This window comes from Lepidothrix coronata, unplaced genomic scaffold (genome assembly GCF_001604755.1).
Source record: "Lepidothrix coronata isolate B3197 unplaced genomic scaffold, Lepidothrix_coronata-1.0 Scaffold51, whole genome shotgun sequence".
Taxonomy (NCBI): domain Eukaryota; kingdom Metazoa; phylum Chordata; class Aves; order Passeriformes; family Pipridae; genus Lepidothrix; species Lepidothrix coronata.
Genome location: NW_016690231.1, coordinates 4990222 through 5009990, shown reverse-complemented (window position 1 = coordinate 5009990; position 19769 = coordinate 4990222). Strand labels below are relative to the sequence as shown.

At 49.1% G+C, this 19769-nt stretch overlaps 1 protein-coding gene across 12 annotated transcripts in view; it reads right to left on the bottom strand.

Moving 5' to 3' along the window:
• Window positions 1–19769, bottom strand: part of NCOR2 (nuclear receptor corepressor 2) — a 238780-nt gene that overhangs the window by 141244 nt on the left and 77767 nt on the right. For all 12 annotated transcript variants that reach the window (XM_017815531.1, XM_017815532.1, XM_017815538.1 and 9 more), the window contains exons 3-4: window positions 12062–12189; window positions 1753–1933 (exon numbers count right to left, since the gene is read on the bottom strand). In XM_017815531.1, coding sequence (XP_017671020.1) covers window positions 1753–1933; window positions 12062–12189 — 309 coding nt within the window. The remainder of the gene's footprint in view (window positions 1–1752; window positions 1934–12061; window positions 12190–19769) is intronic.

Sequence of the window (19769 nt, the reverse complement as noted above, 5' to 3'; positions counted from 1 at the left end):
CTCTTTGCATTTCCCCTGGACTAGCACACGCAGAACAGCTCCTCCAACATGCTGAGCCTCACAGCAATGCACACATCAGCTACAGGAGCTTGTCCATGACCTTAATGTCCACCAGCAGTTTATACGCTAGTCTGAGAACAACTAATGCCAAAAGATTGCTATTAACCCAATTTCCCAAGCTGCAAAGGCAGATATAGTGCGTGCCCCAGACTTGCCTTCTGCTCCCAACCGCTGGAACAGCACTGAGATCATCCAGTCTTGCAGTGAGCTCCATCAAACCCATTCTGAAAACAGCTCCTGCTAGTTTAGAGCAACTAATCCCAGCTCCAGTCAGGCTCTCACCAGTCAAAGACACCACATTTTCTTCTTCTTTTCAGGCTCTAAAATTACAAATGACTCCACTAAAAGTATAATCTTGTCTTGCTGAATTGTATCTCATCTCTCTCTCTCTCTCTCTCTCTCTTCCTCTTTCATTAACAAATGTTTTAAGCCCCATAAAATGCATGTAATTCTTGGAAATGTGTCATAAACCAAGAAGAAAATGCAGCCCCTAAACTCACCAACTAATGCCTCTAGAGCAGCCTTGCCTATTAGAAACAAATAGCTGAGATGATCTGTGTTTTTCTGGTGAGAGGTAAAACAGAACTGCTGGTGAGAATAATGTGCAGACACAAAAGTCATCCTGGTTTCCTCACATCTTTGGAGAGAGGTATTTTTTGTTTCGGGGACAACTGTGTATTTTTCCCATCAGCTACTCAACCAACATGCCCCGAGGGCACTCTACTCTTCAGGCCTCCCTTGGCATCTGAAGTACTCCAAAGTTAAATATCCTTCTCATTAAAGATAGCTCAGAGGGATCTCAGGTAAAGCCCACCAGTACCTTATGGATAAGAGATGTCTACATATCCTGGCATTTCCAAGGAAGAGCTTTTTTGCCTGTATATTATTTCAGTCAGCTCCCACAGGGATACAGAAAACCATCCCCATCACCCTGGGTACGGATGCAACTTCCCTTTCATTTCATTGCAGGCTCAGGCAATTCCCAAGCCCAGCCTGCAGCTGCACTAACCCTCAGCACTGGCATCAAGAGAGCTGTCCCCAGCACATTTATCCAGCACGACTTTCCTGCCAACCAGGAGCGTGTCCAAACTCAAGGTAAAATCAAATACAATTTACCCCAACAGAGCATGAAGGTAAATCCAAACAGGCACACAAGCAAGGGATTTCTCTTTGCAACATTTATTCCATGTGCAGAGGGGACGATCGTAAGTAAATGATTTGCTTTGTTAAATGAGACTGGGACTAGGGAGGCTTTCCTGGGGAAGATTATATTAAAGAACCACCAGAAACCTATTCCAGCCCTTCAAACACTGATATTAAATAAAGAGATGTGATAAATGAGAAATGTCAAGTAAAAATCAAATCAAGGCAGAGTATCCAGAAAAGCCAGACATGGCCATCCTTAATTCAGCCTACAGGAGCTTCCAAATTGTTCTGGTGCATCTAATAGCCTAGTAAAAAAAAGCCTATGACTGTAACAGTTATGAGGAAAGCTGATATGCTTCTGTTTTCCTTAAGTGGTCACCCCATCTCAGGGAATATTATCCAACACCACCAAGCACTGCTCAGTGCATCAGGAACCACCATCTACACCGCATTCAGCAGCAGCTCAAAAGCAGCTCTACACAAGCCAAGGGGATCCCAAAACCCAGACCCCACACCCAGCTGGCAGCCAGGCCATTAGTCTCTTACCTTTGAGAGATCTTCTGTCCCTCCCTGCTGGCTCTGGTTCAGGAGAGGCGAGTGCCGCATCAGGGGGTCCTGCAGCAGGTCCAGGCGTGGCCTCTTGGTTTCAATGAACTCCAAGTCCGATGGCTTGGTCAGGTCAGAGAGATAGGAATGCGCCTCAGTTCTCAGGTGCAGCTCCTGAGATCTGTGGACAAAGGGAAAGGAGGCTTTAGAAAGCAAACCACTCCTGCTTTCCCCTGCTCCGCAATCACAAACCACTCTAAGAAGACATGGCTCAACATCTGCCCATTTTCCAAAAGGATCCATGAGGGGAGGCCAGATGGCCCTGGACTGAGACATCTCAGGCACAGCCCCTTAGCTCAGCTGCTGGGCACGGTGCATCTCCTGGAGCAGGATCACTGCCATCCCCCCAAGCCCAACAGGCCACCCTGCTGTCCCCCTCCCCAGCACTGCCACCACGTCACCTGGAAGGCCTCACGGCCCTCTCCTGTCCCACCACATGTGGTGGGGCTGTCCCTACACCAGGGCAAAGTGAACTAGGCTGCAGGTTTGAGCCTTCCCCGTCATGCCACATGTGTCAGGCTATCCAGAAAGAGCCAAAGCCTGGAAAATCCCCAAATGTGGCCCATAAGTCCCCCTGTGCCTCCAAGATGGGGCAGAGCTCCCTTCTGGTACCTGCACCACTGTTTATTTTTAGCATCTTCCATAGGAATACCAAAGATTATATGTTGGGGAAAAAATGCCTACTCCTCCATGGCTAGACAGTGGGGATTTATTTTTCCAGGATGGGGGAGGAAAGAAAGCAGCCACATGTAGTTGCACGTCTCTGACACAGACCTGGCAGGCTGCAAAGGCACATTATCCAGTGATAGCAACTGCACTGACAAGTCACATCGGGCTCAAGTATCTTTCACCCATTAAATATGATGCAGTTGGTAATACCTGGAGAGTGGGCTTGGTTTTGCTTTTTTTAAACAAATGTAAAACTTTCTTTGTAGCTCTGTTTTCCTTAGCAGGATTCTCTTGTGGGAATTGTAAAGGGATCCTACAAAAATACATTAAACCTTTTACTATGCCCCAGGATCAGCTTTGCTGCAGCAGCTCCAAGGGTGTGTTTTTAACACTTCAGGCAGAAATGTGTCTTAAAAAAATAAAAATAAAACAAAGCACAGGGGATTTAAAGCTTGTGAAAAAACATGGATTTTTTTCTTTTCCCCTTAAACAAGATTGTTGAAGTTCTCCTGAGCTGGTGGTGAAGTGTACTCCTCAGTTACCAAACACCAATAAACTAAACAGCCTTGGGAGCTGCTCGAAGGGGACGGGGAAAGGGGATGTGTTTTTGTCAAGATCAAGAATAAAAACAGGGGTTCTCATGCATCGTTTGGCTCCCACCCACAAACTGCAACTGCTGACATTAAATAGAGAGGATGGCAAAAAGGGAAGGACCCAGAGCCCTCTGAAGCCAGTGGCTGTAACTGCTCTGGATCACATCCAGGGAGAGGAGGAACCCTGGAGAAATCCACCTTCTCAGGGACATCCTGAGCACAGCCCTCTGCCCTCCCCTACAGCAGCATGGCCAACTCAACCCAGCTCCAGGTTATCAAGTTAAAGTTGAGGGGTTTTATTTTTCAATTTAAACATCAACAGCAGGCATAAAGCATGTGCACGCCAATCTCTGCTGCGGAGGGTTTGACATTGGCATTGGGCAGCACCTTTGCTGCTGACACACAGGAACAGAATCTGGCTCATCCTCTTCCTCCTCTCCAGCAAAAAGGAGCTGGAAGACCTGGGAGGCTCCAGCACTGCCTTTGGTGATCCAGCCTACGAGACTGTGAACGCACAGCTCACACAACAAACTTTTCAGAGCCGAGCAGCCTGAAATCTGGCACTGAAGCACAGCTCCTTTCACCTGCAAACACTTTCACGCTGAATGATCCTCAACTTTTCTCAGCAAGCCCAGAAATCTCTCCTGGCACCTCTCAGGTTTCCTGCTGGCTGGTCCCAACCCCTCATGCGATCCCTGCCCGCCTGCAGCTGCGCGCCAGCATTTCAGGCTCCGCCGCAAAAACCGGGAACAATAAGCAACTGTTGAGCTGGGCAGGTGCTAAAATATTCCAACACCCAAGGCTCTGCTGTACTGAGGCAATTAAAAATGAGATTTATTTTCACTTCTTCCCTCTTTTTTTTAAGGTCCAAGAAGCTGCTAATTGACACAGGTCGTGTCCGAGACCTCTGCAGTTGTCAGGAACCTGACACAACTGCTACACTCAGAAAAAAACACGGATTTTAAAGATAAGAGCACCACTCAGCTTTACAAAGGCAGTTACTCACAGCGAGGCAGGGGCCACACCAGGGAAAGCAGCTGCAATGTTATAGGGTGCTATTTTATTTCCATTTCCACATCCATTGGAACTGCTATTAACTTTATCCACTGGAATTTCCAGCCGCTCCCAAGATTGCTCTGCCCAACACGACCTACTCAGCCTGTCCTAGCTGCAAACACAAATGCTCTTGCTCGAAGCCTTCACACCTTTCACTCTTCACATCCACACCTGCAGCAAGCTCTTTACAACAGACTTTTATACAGCGATGACGTTGCCGTCAGCACAAAAATAACCCTGCCTGAAAAACCCTCCCCCTACACTGAGTTCGCCGTTTGCTGCATTTTCCAAATAGTTCCCACCTGGCTGGTTTATTCCAGAGATTCCTAATTTGCTGAAGGGAAAAAGCATTTTTAATTGCATGTGAGTTATGCATAATTAAATGAAGTAAAGCAAATGCCAGTGTTAATTATGAAGTGGGGCAGGTTAGTCTTCACCTGAGCCCTTTGCCACAAACGCCAAACTACTTCGGGGAAGTGGAGCGGTGTGAGATCTGCTGACACACAAAGCTGGGTGCCCAGGGTTTGCCCGACTTCCAGTCACCCACACAGAGCTGTGCTTGGGGCAGGTCTGAGTCCAGAAGAACAAGATAACCCAAGATTAGACCTCTGGTTCATTACCAATCTGATAAAGGCATCGCTCCCTCCCAGCTGCAGCCGTGTTACTCATTCACCGGCCGATTCCTCAGCAGACTCACACAGGATGTAAGGAAGGTATGAGCAGATCAAATCCTGCAGCAATGTGGGGCACCTGCAGCTTGCTCCAGCACGTGTGGGTCATTGGGACCTAGGAAAACATCTCCTGCTATGTTATACCTACACCACAGCCAGCTGAGCATGAGATGGGCTGAAAACAGGGATTGTCTCCTAGCTGGGTATCAAGGAATCATAGAATCCTTCAGGTTGGAAAAGACCTCTAAAATCATCAAGTCCAATTTGATGATTAAGCTGACAGCATCTCTCTGTGGAGAGAGAATCAAACGAGCTACCCCTGGAACTTCTAAGAGCAGGCCTGATGACATTTAAATGGATTTTGCCTTTATCTTTACTTTCCTGAAGCCAAATCACTGGGAAACAGGCAAGTACAAACTTTTCAGGAGGCAAAAGAAGACTCTCCCACCCCACTAACCCACTGACCAGCTCTTCAGAGCAGCACAACCCTCCCCTGCTCTTCAAACTTTCCTGTTTCTCCATCAGCTGAACAGCAGAAGGTGGCTGCAAGAGGAATGATGGCTGTTCTGCAACATCCAGAAAATCCAGCCTGACTTCCCACAGCCATGCCTCCTGCACTGAGGGCTCAAAACAACAGCAGTGACTTTGAGCCAGCCCTCACCAACTTCCCAGCAAGGACACACTAAGAATTGCTCCCATCTGCAAATACTGTTCCCTAGGTACCACAGAGCCAAACAACATAACCAGGCTGGAAAACTCACTCTCACTGTCTTTTGGAACTGGAACCAAGACAAGTGTAGCCTTGCTGAGGCTGTTTATTTCCCCCGGCTGAGATGGTTTGGTGGGAAATTGTCTCCAAAAATAAGTTCTAAAAAGAGTATCCAACCCCCACAGGTACAGACAGACAATAAAATGCTTTTGAGAGAGAGTAATACAGAAAACCACTGGTGTTGAAGTGAATTATTTATAGCCAACTGTTCCAATCCTCTTAGGTGCAGAGGGGGACCAGGTTCTAAAACCATTCCCATAAGCGAGATTAAGGCACAAACAAGGCCAGATGCTGGATCCCCAAATGATAATTCAACTTTATTTTGTAACCCAAAAGAGCAGAGAAAAAGAAGGAAGATGGAAAGGTGGGAAAAGCTAAGGGTAACTGTTAAAAGCACAGGACAGGAGTTACCACCACCATGAAGTGCTGCTGGCTTGCAAGCTGGTAGGTCTCTGCTGGGCTTCTTCCCTGGTCACCTTGTATCCTCAGAGGCAGGATAACCAGCAGGGTAACAGAGCGGCAGCAGCTCCCACAGCAGTGCTCAAACAGCCCCCCAGCAGTCCCTGGGCACGGCCCTAAATACCCTGGAGGCCGACTGGCCAGTTCACCAGTACCCAGCAAAGATCATCTGGTACCAAGGTGGGCCCTGAGCATCCACTGGCTGGTTCCCCAGTCTCCAAGCAAGATCTGCCTGGCACACCTCATTTGGGAAAGTCCTTCACACATTTTTTGACTGTAACAACTTTTTATCCTTTTTGCTCCTCTGCCTGCCTGTGCTGCCTTGCTAGGTGCCTCCTGGAGCTTTTTCAAGTAGCTCGGCTCCTGCAGCAGCCCAGCTGTGGCATCAAGGCTTTTTAACTCTGTGCTGGAGACACAGACTCCATCTTGTAATCTGACTCCATCTCGTCATCAGTCCACTATACCAACGCCAGGATTTGTGAGAGGTTTCAACAACCCCTTGACAGATAATGAGAGCCAGAGTGGGACAGTAGCAAATTAGGACCCGTTAAAGAGAGAAGCTGGAGGGTTTGTAGGAGCAAACCTGCCACCAGGCATCTAGAAAAACATGTCCACGGCCAGCTGATATATTCCCCCTGTCAGATAGGTGGAAAGGGAGAAAAACCATCACGACTTGATGGGAAGAGCTGCATGTGTGGGTGGGGAAGATGGAGCTCCCATGCCCTCAGCAACATCTGCCAGCAGCAGGACTGAGTCTTTCCAAGTCAGAGGTGTGGGACAGCCTCAAGCAGGATGCTTAGCTCATCATGTGGCTCAACTCAAGGATTCCCAGGTCCTGGTGAGGTCTGGCCAGGTGCCCATGTGCATCCTCGGGATGCTCCGGCTGCGCATTCCCACACAAGGGCAGGTCTCAGCTGCCCTGCACAACCCCTCAGCCACCTTCTTCCAAGCCAACTGCAATTTAAATGAGAGCAGATGCTTGATTTAAAACTTGCATATTGAAGATCCCCATACACAGAGCCTGAATTATTCATAGATGGGACCACCAGAAGCTTTAACACAACGGCACTGCCTCACCCAAGAGGAGGAGAAGGAATATTTGTCTCTCTCCAAAAGCTCCCCCACATGCTTTCTCCAGGCATCCAAAACTGGGGCCCACCAAAAAAGTCCTTTTGGCAGTCCTGGGTGGCTGGAGCACTCCTGAACTAATGGCTTCAGGGATATCCCAAAATTTCACAAGGCCTGCTGCATACACTGCAGGATCACCTTTCCTTCCCCAAAATAAATCTGGTTCAAGACTACACACAAGAAAGTTGCTATGTGGACTTTTACCCCTTATACCAGCCAAGGCAAAGCCAAGGTTTCCTGTCATACCTCCCACGGGGCACACTGGCCCGTTCCAAGAAGCCTGGTGTCTCTGCATCAACTCTGTGGAGCCTTGGTCATGCTCTGTGCCCATCCATGGACGTGCCTACAGCCCAAACAGGAGCAGAGGGTACTTGCAAGACAAGGCTTGTCACCAAGTGCCTACACACCAGCATCTGCCCTCTCCAGATGTTATTGTCCCATGTTCAATTATGGGGAGGAAAAATACACAGCTCCTGGAACACCATTTCCAGTGTTAAAAGACACGCAGGTGAATGGTTGTGGGGACTCCAGCTTGCTCCTGAGAAAAGGGTCACCTGTAAAAATGGAAACTAAAAGACAATAAATAAAATCAAATTGGTTATGTTGTTATCTGGGGAGCAGTTGGTGCCATTTGGCCCAGCACAGATGAAGACCAAGAGTTGCACATGATTTCCAGTGCCACACACACTGCCCTGGCTTCCCAGCGCTCCCTGGGCTCCTCAGGATTAATCCCATTCGAGAGGCACAGTGATCCGGCCTGCTCTCATGCCATACTGCACATGGCTATCTCAGATGGCTGCAGAAACACAGCAGCTGCTTAATGTATCCAAAATGTCATCCCACAGATCAACACCGGGTAAACTCTTCAAACTCCTCATGCCTGCTAAGCAGAATGGCTCCGAAAGAAGAGCATGATCTCCTGAACTGGGAAAATAATCTTCTGTAAAACAGTGACTCATCTCATTCTGGATAAGGGTGGAATATACTGTGTTAACATACATACCAATTATTTACAGCCACGTTTTCTGTCAGAGAAGCCATTATGCACCCCAGCATTCCTGTGTTAATATGGAACCTTGCTCTAAAATCCCAACACATGAAAAAATCAGAAAAACCCAGTTCCTTGATTTTTCAGACCCCTCACCCAACTGGCACCTGCCATTTAACACTCAACCCAGTTTTTCCTCACTCCTTTTGAGAACCAAAATATATATAGAAGAGGAAAAAAAGCCCTAATCCTTGTCAGCTTGCCAGGGCATTCCGCTGCAAGCATTCATGGTACGACTTGTACCAACAGCAGATCCTGAAATACTTCTCCTCGCTCCTCCAGTCCAGTTGGCACAGCCAACCGAACAAGCTAAGAGGAAGTCTGTGGATCCTTCCAAGAAAAAGCCTGCTACCAAAAAAACCATCATGGAAAGCAGCACATCCCTGCAAAGACAGACAGAGCCAACTTTCCCTATAGCAACAGATTCAGACTGGTTCAGGTTTTCCTTTCTTCTTCCAAGCCAGAATTGCACAGGGAGTTCAAATCTTTGCCCAACCACCAAAGAGTGATGACGACTCTCAATTCTGACGTATATGGAGAAAGGGCAGTCTGTAACTTCCCAATGAGCCTCTTGCTCAGGAAGCCCCAAAATGCAGGAGTATCTCAGCATCTGATTCCTTCCTGCAAGTTATCACTCAACAGCTTTTTGCCCCAACACCTGACTCACGCTTAACACACTGTGCCCATGCTGAAATGCTTCACTGCTTGTTCCCTTTCCACTGGATCACAACTAATCAGCATCCTGGTGGCTGCAGCAAAACTGCAGCCAGGAGAGACCGAAAACCTGCAAAGCTGCAGGAAGGAAGACCATCTAAGCAAGCCTAAATTATTTCTGTGGGATTTAAAGCATCCATGGGGTCAAGCCTCAAATACCACATGCAAAGACAGATGCAGAAGCTTCAGAGATCTGCCCAAAGTGAAGGCAAAGCCAAACTGGGGGACAGTCCCCCAAAACAGAGTAAAGTGGATCCCTGCGGCTTCCAGGAGAGGAGGGCAAACACCAGCCACTCACCAGGCAGGTGGGCTCAGAGGAACAGGGACTGAACAGCACGAGGTTCTGAACTGCTCTCCAGCTGCAGGCACTGCTCTGGATCAGCATGAGGCACAGTGATGGCAGGGCAGGGATGTCCACCCAGGAACACACACAGAGCTTGATCTCCAGTGCTGTCAGTTTGCCATATCCCACTTGCACCAGACTCCCAAATTGATTTCCTTAAGGAGGGGAGTGATCCTGGAAGAGCATCAGCTACCACAACCAACAGCAGACAGGCTGCTTCCTCTGAACTCCCGAAGCCACGGGGGATTGGAAGGGTTCCCCTCCGCCAACACTTGCTACAAGGGGAGGATTGTCTGGTGCCCACCACCACTGTGTGCCAGGTGGGCTGCCAGGCAGGGAACCACAGTGAGGGTCTTCCTTTCAGATACAGCACACCCCTGTGCTTCCCTCTACTTAGCCCACCTATGCCGTGTTGTGGACGTTGTTTACCTTGGTCTCCCTCCTCCCAGCCCCTCACACGGAGAGCCAGCTGCCTCTGCTGGAAACCATCAATCCCAGCCCAGGAACAAAGCCAAAGTGCTGAGCCTGCCAAGGGGACTCAGCTGCAGAGATGGCTGCCACTGCCACCCTCCCTCATCCAGGCTGTGCTCTGTGCCAGGCAGAGCCACTGCTATTTTTTGGGAGGGCACCATTGACCAACCCAACCTGCTCTAGGAGCTCCAGGGTCTTGGCCCTGGAACCCTCAGATGAGTGACCATCACCCAAAGGGCTCCACTTACAGCACAGGAGGCACCGTGTTACAGCAGATCCTCACACCACAAAGGTGAACAGCCAAGCCCCCTAAGGATGGATCTTTGAGTGTGGTGCTTAAAGATGCGGAGGAACAGCAGTTGCCCTTGCAAAACAGACTAACACCTCCCCAAGCCCAACGGTGCCCAATCCAAATTACTTCAATAACAAATAACATTGGATTGAAAATTTCTTTAAATTTTTCAAAGACTGCCCCACTACATGCCCAGATGCCCCCCAAATTTTTTTTAATGAGTCTATGTCCCAGAATCCTGGCACAACATGCCAACTGAACTGAAGTGGTATTTTTAGCTTTATTATCTAATTGTTGCAAAAGTGCAATATTTTGGATGTTATGGGGAAAAGGGATGAAATGTAAATTGAGTCTGTTAAAAAAATTTCTTTTTATAGCATGACAGAGCATCACCATTCAGGTTGAAAGTGAGGTACCATGATAAGCATGTGGATGTGTATCTAGTTCTGACAACCTCACTTAACTTTTACCACATTCATGTGATTGTCAACACAAAAAGAAGCTCAGAAACTTGGAAATATTTGTAGGCCAAAGGGAGATGCCTGGGTGACCACACCAGATCAGGCATGTGGTACAGCAGACACCAAGGCTTGCTGTTGGGTTTTTTTAGTTATATGGAATAACCAAGATACATTTTTTTAAATAGCATATTCAGACCTTGAAACCTTCATTTTACTGGAGAGCAGAACTGCTTCTCCATTTTGCAAACCATCAGTAGTGTGAAAAACAAAAACAGGCAGAAGGAACATGTTGCTGGCTCCTCTTTACCCATCTCCCCCAAATTTAGCTAAATCTGACCCAATTCCAACTTAACCGTGTTACTCTGTGCTAAGAAATCAAAGCACTGAGAAATCAAAGTGAGCCAAGGCAGTGCAACATGTTACAATAAATTACTGGTTATCAGAAGTGACGTGACCCTCTGTACACACAGGTGCCACAGGCGCAGTCCAGAAGGGCACATCCAGCAGGACAGATACAAAACCTACTTTGGAGGCTGCTTTTTGCCTCCAAGTTCTCACAGATTTGTTTTTGAGCACCAAGCCAAACCCATCCCACTAGAAAAAGAGGATCCTGTCTGGATCTATTATGCATGCAGCACCCTGAGGTCTTACTCCTCTCTCCTTCCTAACAACGATTTTAGAGAAACAGATTAATCTCTGACTCTGCACTGGTTTTGTTCTTAACCTGACTAAGGAATAAGCATTAAAAAAATGTTTTGTATAAATCTACTGTACCAGTGCTCTTATTTCACTTCCAGGCCTTTTTTTTCCAAAACCAAGCATCAAATGCAAAAGAGAAACCATAAGAGAGATCAGCATTTTGAGTAGAAACAGAGAATGAGAGTGATATCCTTCAGAAGAGGTCAGCTCCTGTGCTTAAGGCATGTACAGCATTTCCAGCCACAGAGTGCTTGCCTGATTGGCACCCAAAAACACTGCCAGCCTTCCACAAGAGGCTACAACAGGAAACAAAACAAACAGGGACACAGGCGGAGGCGCGAGGGGAGCAGACAGGAAAAAAGCAGCTTGGAGAAAGTTGCGAGGGAAATGCAGACAGAGAAACAAAAACAATGAAAGCAGGGAGGAAGAGCAGCAGCAGAGGAAGCAGAGCTGGGGGTGGAAATGAGCTTTTCTCACTCCTCCCTGCAGCCTTGGGAGCCACAGACCACACCTGACCACATGGCTTCATTTTCTATGCTGAAGAAGCCCATGAGACCAGTCACAGCAATGTGAAACTTCACAGTAGGGAGGAGGGCGGGGTTTTTTGTTGTTTGTGTTTTTAAGACTTTAAAATGCATGACAGTCCCAGGGAAAAAAACAGAAGGCAAAGGTGCCACTTGCACAAGGTGCCACTTGCACAAAGGTGCCACTTTAGCACAAGGAAGCTGAACCGGCGCAGAACCTGAGCACAGTCAGTACCCACACACAGCATCCCACTGCCCAGGTCCCTCACAGCCCTCCTGCTCCCACCCCAGCCCTGCACAGAATCCTGGATGATGCAGCTGGGGTTCCCCAGGGAAGGAGGGGAGCCAGTACCTTTCATTGCCCGGCTGGAACTCAGAGAGCAGGGACGGCCTCCGCCGCTGCGGCTGCATGATAGACCCCGGAGGGAGGTGGGACGCGAAATCCCTGGAATGATGCTGGTACTCCAACAGTGCAACGTCCTGCAGAAACAAACACAGAAGCACTCATTAGGCTGGTGGGAACTTCCAAGCACGCACAGAACCCTGACAACTCAAAAAAACCCATGCTGAAATTCCTCCTTTGAAGCACTGGGTGCTGGGCCACAAAGCTCAGTGCTCTTCCCTTCCCAAAAGGTTCCCAGTAATTCCCAGAGCTGTATTGTGTTGGGATGGTAGCTCAGCCCCCATCCCACATGGCTGTGGGCAGGTTGGCTCCTGAGAAGGGACCTCAGTAATACCAGCCCAGCTACTGAGCACCCACACAAAGGTTTCTGGCATCCAAGCAGTCCTGATGACAAATGCAAATCTGAGAGGAAGAACAGGTAGAAACAAAACTAAAAGTCACAGGATGTTTTCAGCTTCAATAATTCACACAGCAGCACAGAGAAAGAAAAAAGGGGGGGGGAGAAAGACAGAAGAGAAATCACAAATGTTATCCTGAGAATGTGCCTTTAAACACAGTTCCCCTGGGCTGAGCTCAAGGGGTTTGAAAGGACAGTTTGCTACTTATTATGTGTACGTCCCTTTTGTTCCTTGACCCTTGGAGAGTACAGTACAGTATGTTCCTGATTTTAATTAAATAAGAAGCTCTCCTGCTCTGTGCCACAGACTGATTCCAGCAACAGTATTTTAGCAGCTACATTCAACCACTATTTTTTATTTGCAGATAGATACTTGACCAGCAGACTAATCATCTAATTAACTAAGACCTTCAGCAATGGCATGGAAAGCCCTGTCACAGAATACCCTGGAAAAACTGACATACATTTATGTTATAAGAACCAATTCCTCCTGGGAGGCTATTTTTGAACAGTTCTCAATTGAAACAAGAAAGCTCCAACTCCATCAAAAAGAAAAAAATAAATTTCAGGATGAAAAAAAAAAATTCAATAAATAAGACACCGCATGCGTGCAGCTGATGTGGGCAGAGCATCTCAGCCCCAACAGCTGCAAAAGGAATTATGAGATCAGATATAGTGAAGACCAACATGCTCCAGCACTAGGGAAGCTGGGGAGTTGCCCCAGCAAGGTGCATGGCAGGCAAAGAAAGGATTCAGGAGTTTAAACAGCAACAACCTGTGCCTGGAGATCCCACCTCCCAGGCTGGAAATGAACAAATTAGCCCAGCACTACATGTCACACTCCTCTCCAGCCAGTTGTGGAGTAGAAGGGAATATCATGGCCCTACATCTTTGACCATCAGAGGGTAAAATGACATGTTCACATAGAAGCTTTTCTGGAAAGCCAGGAAGAAAAACAGAAATTGTAAGCACTCGGCCCAGGGGAGCCAAGAAAAGCAGATCCCCTACTCTACATCCAGCCTCTCTTGTACAAAAGCTGAAGAGAGCAAATATCAAAGGGAGGAGGAAGGGGAATTGTGGTGTCCGATGGCCACCACTTCTCCTTGTGCCTAGAAAGCTGCGCCACTTTTTGGAATCAAGTTCATTTCTCCCCATCCTCAGGCAATAGTGTGGTGCTGCTCCCTTTCTGTTCTGACCAATCTTGGGAATCATGAGGAAAAAGGGGCCTCTCCAGCCTGCCCATCTCAGAGCTCAGCCTCTGGGACAAGGGGTGTCTGCAGACAGGTTCTTGTGACATAAGGCATGAGTGGGACAGTGTCTCCTCATCCTCACAGGGATGTTCCACTTCTGCTGTAAATCCAGGTGTTAAGGGAGGACGCTACCCCGTGTAGCTGCTTTTCCTGCAGCTCTAGAGTCCATCCATGCAGGAGGCCATGGGGGGGCTGCAGGACAGAACATGTCATCGGTCCAACCACAGACAGGACAAACGCAGACATCTGGAGTGAAGGAGCCCATCAGCTCTTACAGCCCCAGCCAAAGCAGAATCCCTGCCTACGACAAGCTTCCCCACATTCACACCTGTCCTGGTTTTGAATTAAAAATAAATAATTAAATAGAAGAGTGATGCAGCTCCTGACATCCACCTACAAAACAAACACATCGTGTCTGGGAAGATACACCAATAGGCCCAAAATCAGGACCGTCACCTTCTGTGGGCATATAAACAAGAATTACCCGTCTGGGAGGCTCAAAGGCTGTGCCCTTGAGAAAAAAAAATAAAAAGGCTCTTGCATGTCCCAAGAACCATCTGTTTTTCCTTTTCCCCCTGCCCACACTCAGCTGAGCTTTGCCTTTTCCTCCTCTAACCCCATCAGAAAATGGCTGGTGGAGCTCAGAGCCTGCTGGCATGGCCTGAAGTGATGGGAAGCTCATTACACTGGCATATTAGCTCAGGACTGGGATGGCAGACGTGCCTCTTCGGCTTCCCCATGGAGGGCAAGGCCAGCGAGCACCAGCTCCTGCTTTTCCAGACATCGCCCAGCTCCCTCTGACCTGCTCCACGTTGCTCACATCCACGCTGGGTTTTACAAGAAGAAAACATCACCTTAAAATTAGCAAGGAGGATTAAAACTGACAAATTTCTGTGCCCTGTGATGAACTGTCAGAGGCACCACAGGAGCCCTGGCAGGACGTAGGTGGATTAATTGCTCAGAAAGCTCCTCCAGTAAATTGCACTGTGGGCTGGGACTGTGTTTTTCAAACTCAAGTGCCAGAAAGGTTCACGAACCGCCTTCAAACTGCCTGGTGGACTTGGCAGCACGGGGGTAACAGTTGGACTTGACGATTCTATAGGTATTTTCCAACCTGAATGATTCAATGATTCAGAAGAGGCTTTAATTTTGTTTACCAGAATTTTAAAAATGCCTGCTGGGGAGGCACTTTGCTGCCAGCACAGCTGTACCTTCCACACACTGGCATAGACATGGGAGTAGTGCCCAGTGCATGCCACCTGAATTCCCCACCACCAAAACACACTAATGTGATTTAGCCCTGTCCTGACCTCAAATTTCTAGCACGGCCTTGGCACCTGCTCAAGGGCAGCTGTAAAACACCTGAAATAAAGGAACTCTGCAACCCCAAGCTACATGTGGCTCCTTTTCCTCTCTGTTGTTTTGCTGGGTTTTGCTCAATTCTATTTTTTTTCCTCTCCCTCTCTTTGCATCTCTTCCTGCCCTCTGCAAACCCTCCTCCCACCTCACAAATCTGCTGATGTGTCAGAGCACCTTCTCCAGGGCTGTCAAATCTCCCACTGCCTTGAGATGGGACTGTCTTCCTTCTACACCAACCTTCCCATGGTTCCTTGTGGTTCAGGTGCTCCCACATGGATGTACTTTGGGAAGCTTTGCAGGATTTCATAAATTCAGTAAATGTCATGACATAGAAATGAAAGAAGCATTAAGACCATGGGTATTCAGGGGCTCTGGCACATCAACAGATTTGGGGGAGGAGGCCAGCACTAGCAGCACTGCTGAGGACAGACAGACACCAGGAGTGCCACAGTGCCATAAACCACATCGGCAGAGCAAGCCAGCACTTGTTTAGATAAATCAATGTTTAGATAAATCAAATGCTTAAGACCCAAAAGCAGCCTCACTAAACACACTTCACACAGCAGACTGAAGAGGTACTTGGACCCACCCCGAGGTGACAAAAATGTTCTCTGCTGCCAGCCAGGAAGGCTGGACACATCCACCCTGATCCTGCATGGGGTGCTGGGCGGGGGAGACAGGGAAAGCACCTGCAGTCTCAAGGTCTTTTTGTGTTATTACTTGATTTGGGAGTGCCAAGAGCAGTGTTGCCATACCCTTCCTGGTAAATCCTCTGACCCTAAATAACCTGAGTCTACCAGGCTCATTTAGATTTGCTAATCAAACTGCCCTAAAGCCAGGAGCTTGAATGCAGTATTACAGAAAAGCTCTCTAGCCCCATGGAAGGAAAAAAAAGCAGCTTTCCCCCCCACCTTTAAAATTTTTTTAAAAGCTTTCACCCTGCTGCCTTACATACCATAAAGTCTCCAGCAAAATCTTCTGTGTTGTCCCCGACCTCGGGATAACCCACACACTAAGCCAACAACTGCAGCCGCGCAGCCGCTCTGCCTCTCTCACTTTCTGTTTTGGACACGTGCACTTGCTGGTGCGCTTCATTTCTCCTTCCCCCGCCTGCAGCTGCCCGGGTCCCTGCTGCCTGATCTCCAACGAGGAAGAAGAAAGGGAGGTCTGAGAGCAATGCTGGAAGCACCCCCAGGCACTGACCCACAGCACACAGCGCCAGACAGTGCTATTATGCCACGGCCAACAGCGGCTTGGACCCTGATCTCCCAGCTCCAGCACTGAGCACATCCATACAGACAAGGCAGCTACTGACTGCTCCATCCAGATGGCCTTCCCACAGCTCCAAGAATTAGCCCCTGAGGAGAAGACCCCAGAGACATGAGGCCTGCAGAAAGGAAACCTGGAGCTGGTCTTGCAACAGAAAGGTGAACTGCTCCTCCTCTCTTCCTCCCACTAGCAGAAACACAAGTACAAACGCCCAGTGCTTCTGGCTTCCTTGGAAAAGAGCTCTGGAGCAAACCCATGGAGACCTAGAATGCAGCCAGACGAGGACCTGCAGCACAGCTCGAGCAGCCCAAAGCGTGAGATCGCTCCTCGTCGCTTACCGCCGAGAAAGCAACCGGGAGCTCCCCGACGAGTTTCGGTGCAAGACGGCTTCGCTTAAAAACCACCAGCTCTTGTTTTGCCGTGACACCAAGGAGGAGCAGTCCGGGGTCAGCAACCACATCCGCCAGCTGAGCTGGCTCCCTGTCAGAGGGCGGCACCACTGGCACCGCAGCCGCCTCGAATCACGGCATCGGTGCAGGCAGTACCGCGCTTGCGGAGCGCCCCGGGCACAGGAGAGCTCACCCAGTGACAAGCCACTGCCCCACACTGTCCTTGTCACCTTTCACAGGCAGGCAAACAGGCCAGGGTACTGCACATGCCACTTTGAGGAGCAAATCCCAGCTCCCTGCTACCTCCACCAAGGATTAGGGCTGCTCACTACAAGCTCACCCAGTGCTGTATTGCGAATAATTTGTATTTCTTAACAATATGCTATTTCTGCTGAAACATTCCCAAGTGTTAAGCCCCAACAAGGCCAATTAATAATGGCATGGTGCAAATAGTGAGCAGAAAACAATGCCAAATCATCCCTATTTTTTTCACTTCTCATGAACTGTCCCTTATCTAATCTCACAAGGGGATGCCTGGCTTGTTACTGCTGCTCGTGAGCAGCTCACGGGCCGTTCTGTGAACTCCTGTTAACCACAGGGGGAGTGAAGAGTGATGTCAGGGGGCTAGTGCCCCCCCACAGACTGGGGCACTGGTGGCACACAGAGCCACAGCTGGGCACTTTTTTACAGCTGCTGCTCAGGTATGTCCCACATGTCCCAGAGCAGCCCAACATGGTATCAAGACTTAACCACACAGCCTTGGACTGCAGAGCCACCCCATCCCGCTGGGAAGCACGTGGCAGGTTGAGCTTCCTGCACCTCCAGGAGCACACAGCCAGCATGGAGCAGCATATCCCAATTTGGAACCTGCCAGGGCCTCGAACCATCCAGCAAATAATTTGTGCAATAAGCTGCTCCTCGAGCCCCTCGGCGCAAGCTGGGCTTGCAACCAGTGCTACCCACAAGCCAGGCAGACCAGCTCTCCAGCCTGAGGTGACCAAAGCAGCACAGCCACCACTCTTGTGGCTTTGCTGGAGACAGGGGATGCTCCCACCCCTGCTCTGCACACCCTCAGCTTTGGAAAAAGAAGTTGCTTTAAATCTCTTTCTGCCAGCAGCGAGCGTGACCTATTTTAGCAATAAAAGGAAAAGCTCTCTGGTGCCTGGATACCCCTTGGCACTGGCAGCACAGCACTTGCTCATCAGACCGAGAAATGCACTTTTTAGCCTTCGCCTGGAGAAAATTTTTTCACGAAGCCGATTCTCAAAGGTAAGAGGAAGGGGGAAGGTTTGGGAGGAACCAGGGTGGTAGCAGAGCTGTCACTGCATGAGGTCCAGCAGTTCAGGCTGCATGGGGACCAGCGTGGCCCATCGTCCTCAGCCTCCCCAGTGCAGAGGAGCCATCCTCTGCTGCTGAAAACCTCTACTCAAGTGCAAAGGAGGTGATTATTGATCCAAACAGTTTGTCCACAAGCACAGTGCTGTCTGCCCAACTTTCTCCCAAAACCCTGGGAGGAGTTCACTGCAGACTTAAGAGAAAAAATACTGACATAAACTATACAATAACTTCTCCACAATCAGCTCCACTGTTGAAGATAAGGTCAGTAATAAAAACCTGGCTGAATACATGCATTTTTATCTTGCCTACGGGGATATAACATGTGCTGAAAAGACAAATGCCCTTATTGTTCTGACGGTCTCATTGCCATCCATCTCTCAGAAGCTGCTGACTTGGCCTTTTGTTTTAGGAGGTGACCACACTGCGCGTGGCCCCTTCTTGGAAAGCACTGATTCCTGCTGCCACCCCTGCACTGAGGCCAGGGCTGCTGCCAGCCCCGTTAGTGTCTGCACCAGCTGCACAGCACTGCATCCTTCCCCATGCCTGCTCCCCGCCTCTCCAGCAAACCAGAGCTGTCAGTGGCACTTGGCTGTCCCCTCTGAATGTGCCATTCATGGAGAAGTCACGTCTCGGTGAGGGCAGCTCTCAGCTGTTGTGGCTCCCCAGTCATCTGACCGGTGCCGGGTGCTGGAGCCAGCCGCCAGCCCTCTCCCCAGCAGCCAGAGGTGCCCGCAGAGCAGCAGCACATCCATAACAGAGCTGCTTTTGAGCCTCTCTCCATCACAAGACTTTTGTCCCAGTCGCATCCAGGCGCCTTTGAGCCCAGAATGACCCGTCTGCCCTTCCTCCATCCCCTGGTGCTCTGCTTCCTGATGCCATGAACATCCATTCAGGGTGAGCCGCAGCTCTCTTCACACAACAAACCCAAGCTTTCCACCTTAAAAGCACCAAGTCACTTTGTTCATTGTCACATCTCTTTTGCAGTGCAGTCCCCCACCATCTCCTACCACACTTGCTCCCATACAATACCTCTCTGCAGGTCAATGTAAGACCCTTTCATCTTTCCACATCCCCCATTTAGCTCTCTCCTACTCCTCCTTACACCTCCATAGCAAATCCTTTACTTGCTTAGTATTCTGAATAAATACTGTCACAATGACAACCACCAAGTCCCTAGTCTTGCAGAAGGTGCCTCCAGGGGCTGGTGGGCAGCAGGATCAGAGTCAGGCCTGGAGTGCAGGAATTGCTCCAAAAGTGGCTTTAATGGGCCTCCACCTTTGCCAAACCACATACCAAGCAAAAGTTCTTTCTTCCCCTGTAGATTTACAATCTTGAGATCAAATAAAAGCAAAGCATCACCTTCTGCATCGAATCATGTCCAAAAAGTGGATTAGGGAGCAACCACAGAAGTTTACAGTAGCTTGAAGCAAAAGAAGTGTTTTGGATAAAGGCTGTATCCTAGGAAAAATGAGCTTTAAATACAAACTGCTGTAAGCTGACTCCTCCTTCCTGGCAACAGGAGGGAGACCCTAGGGCAGGGAATTAGGTGTCCTGTTCCTTCACCTCTGTGCTCTCCCAGTCCCACAGCAGAAAGCCAATTTTCCCAAATCCACCACCAAGCTGCTAAGAGCTAATGCAATCCGTCACTGCAAAGG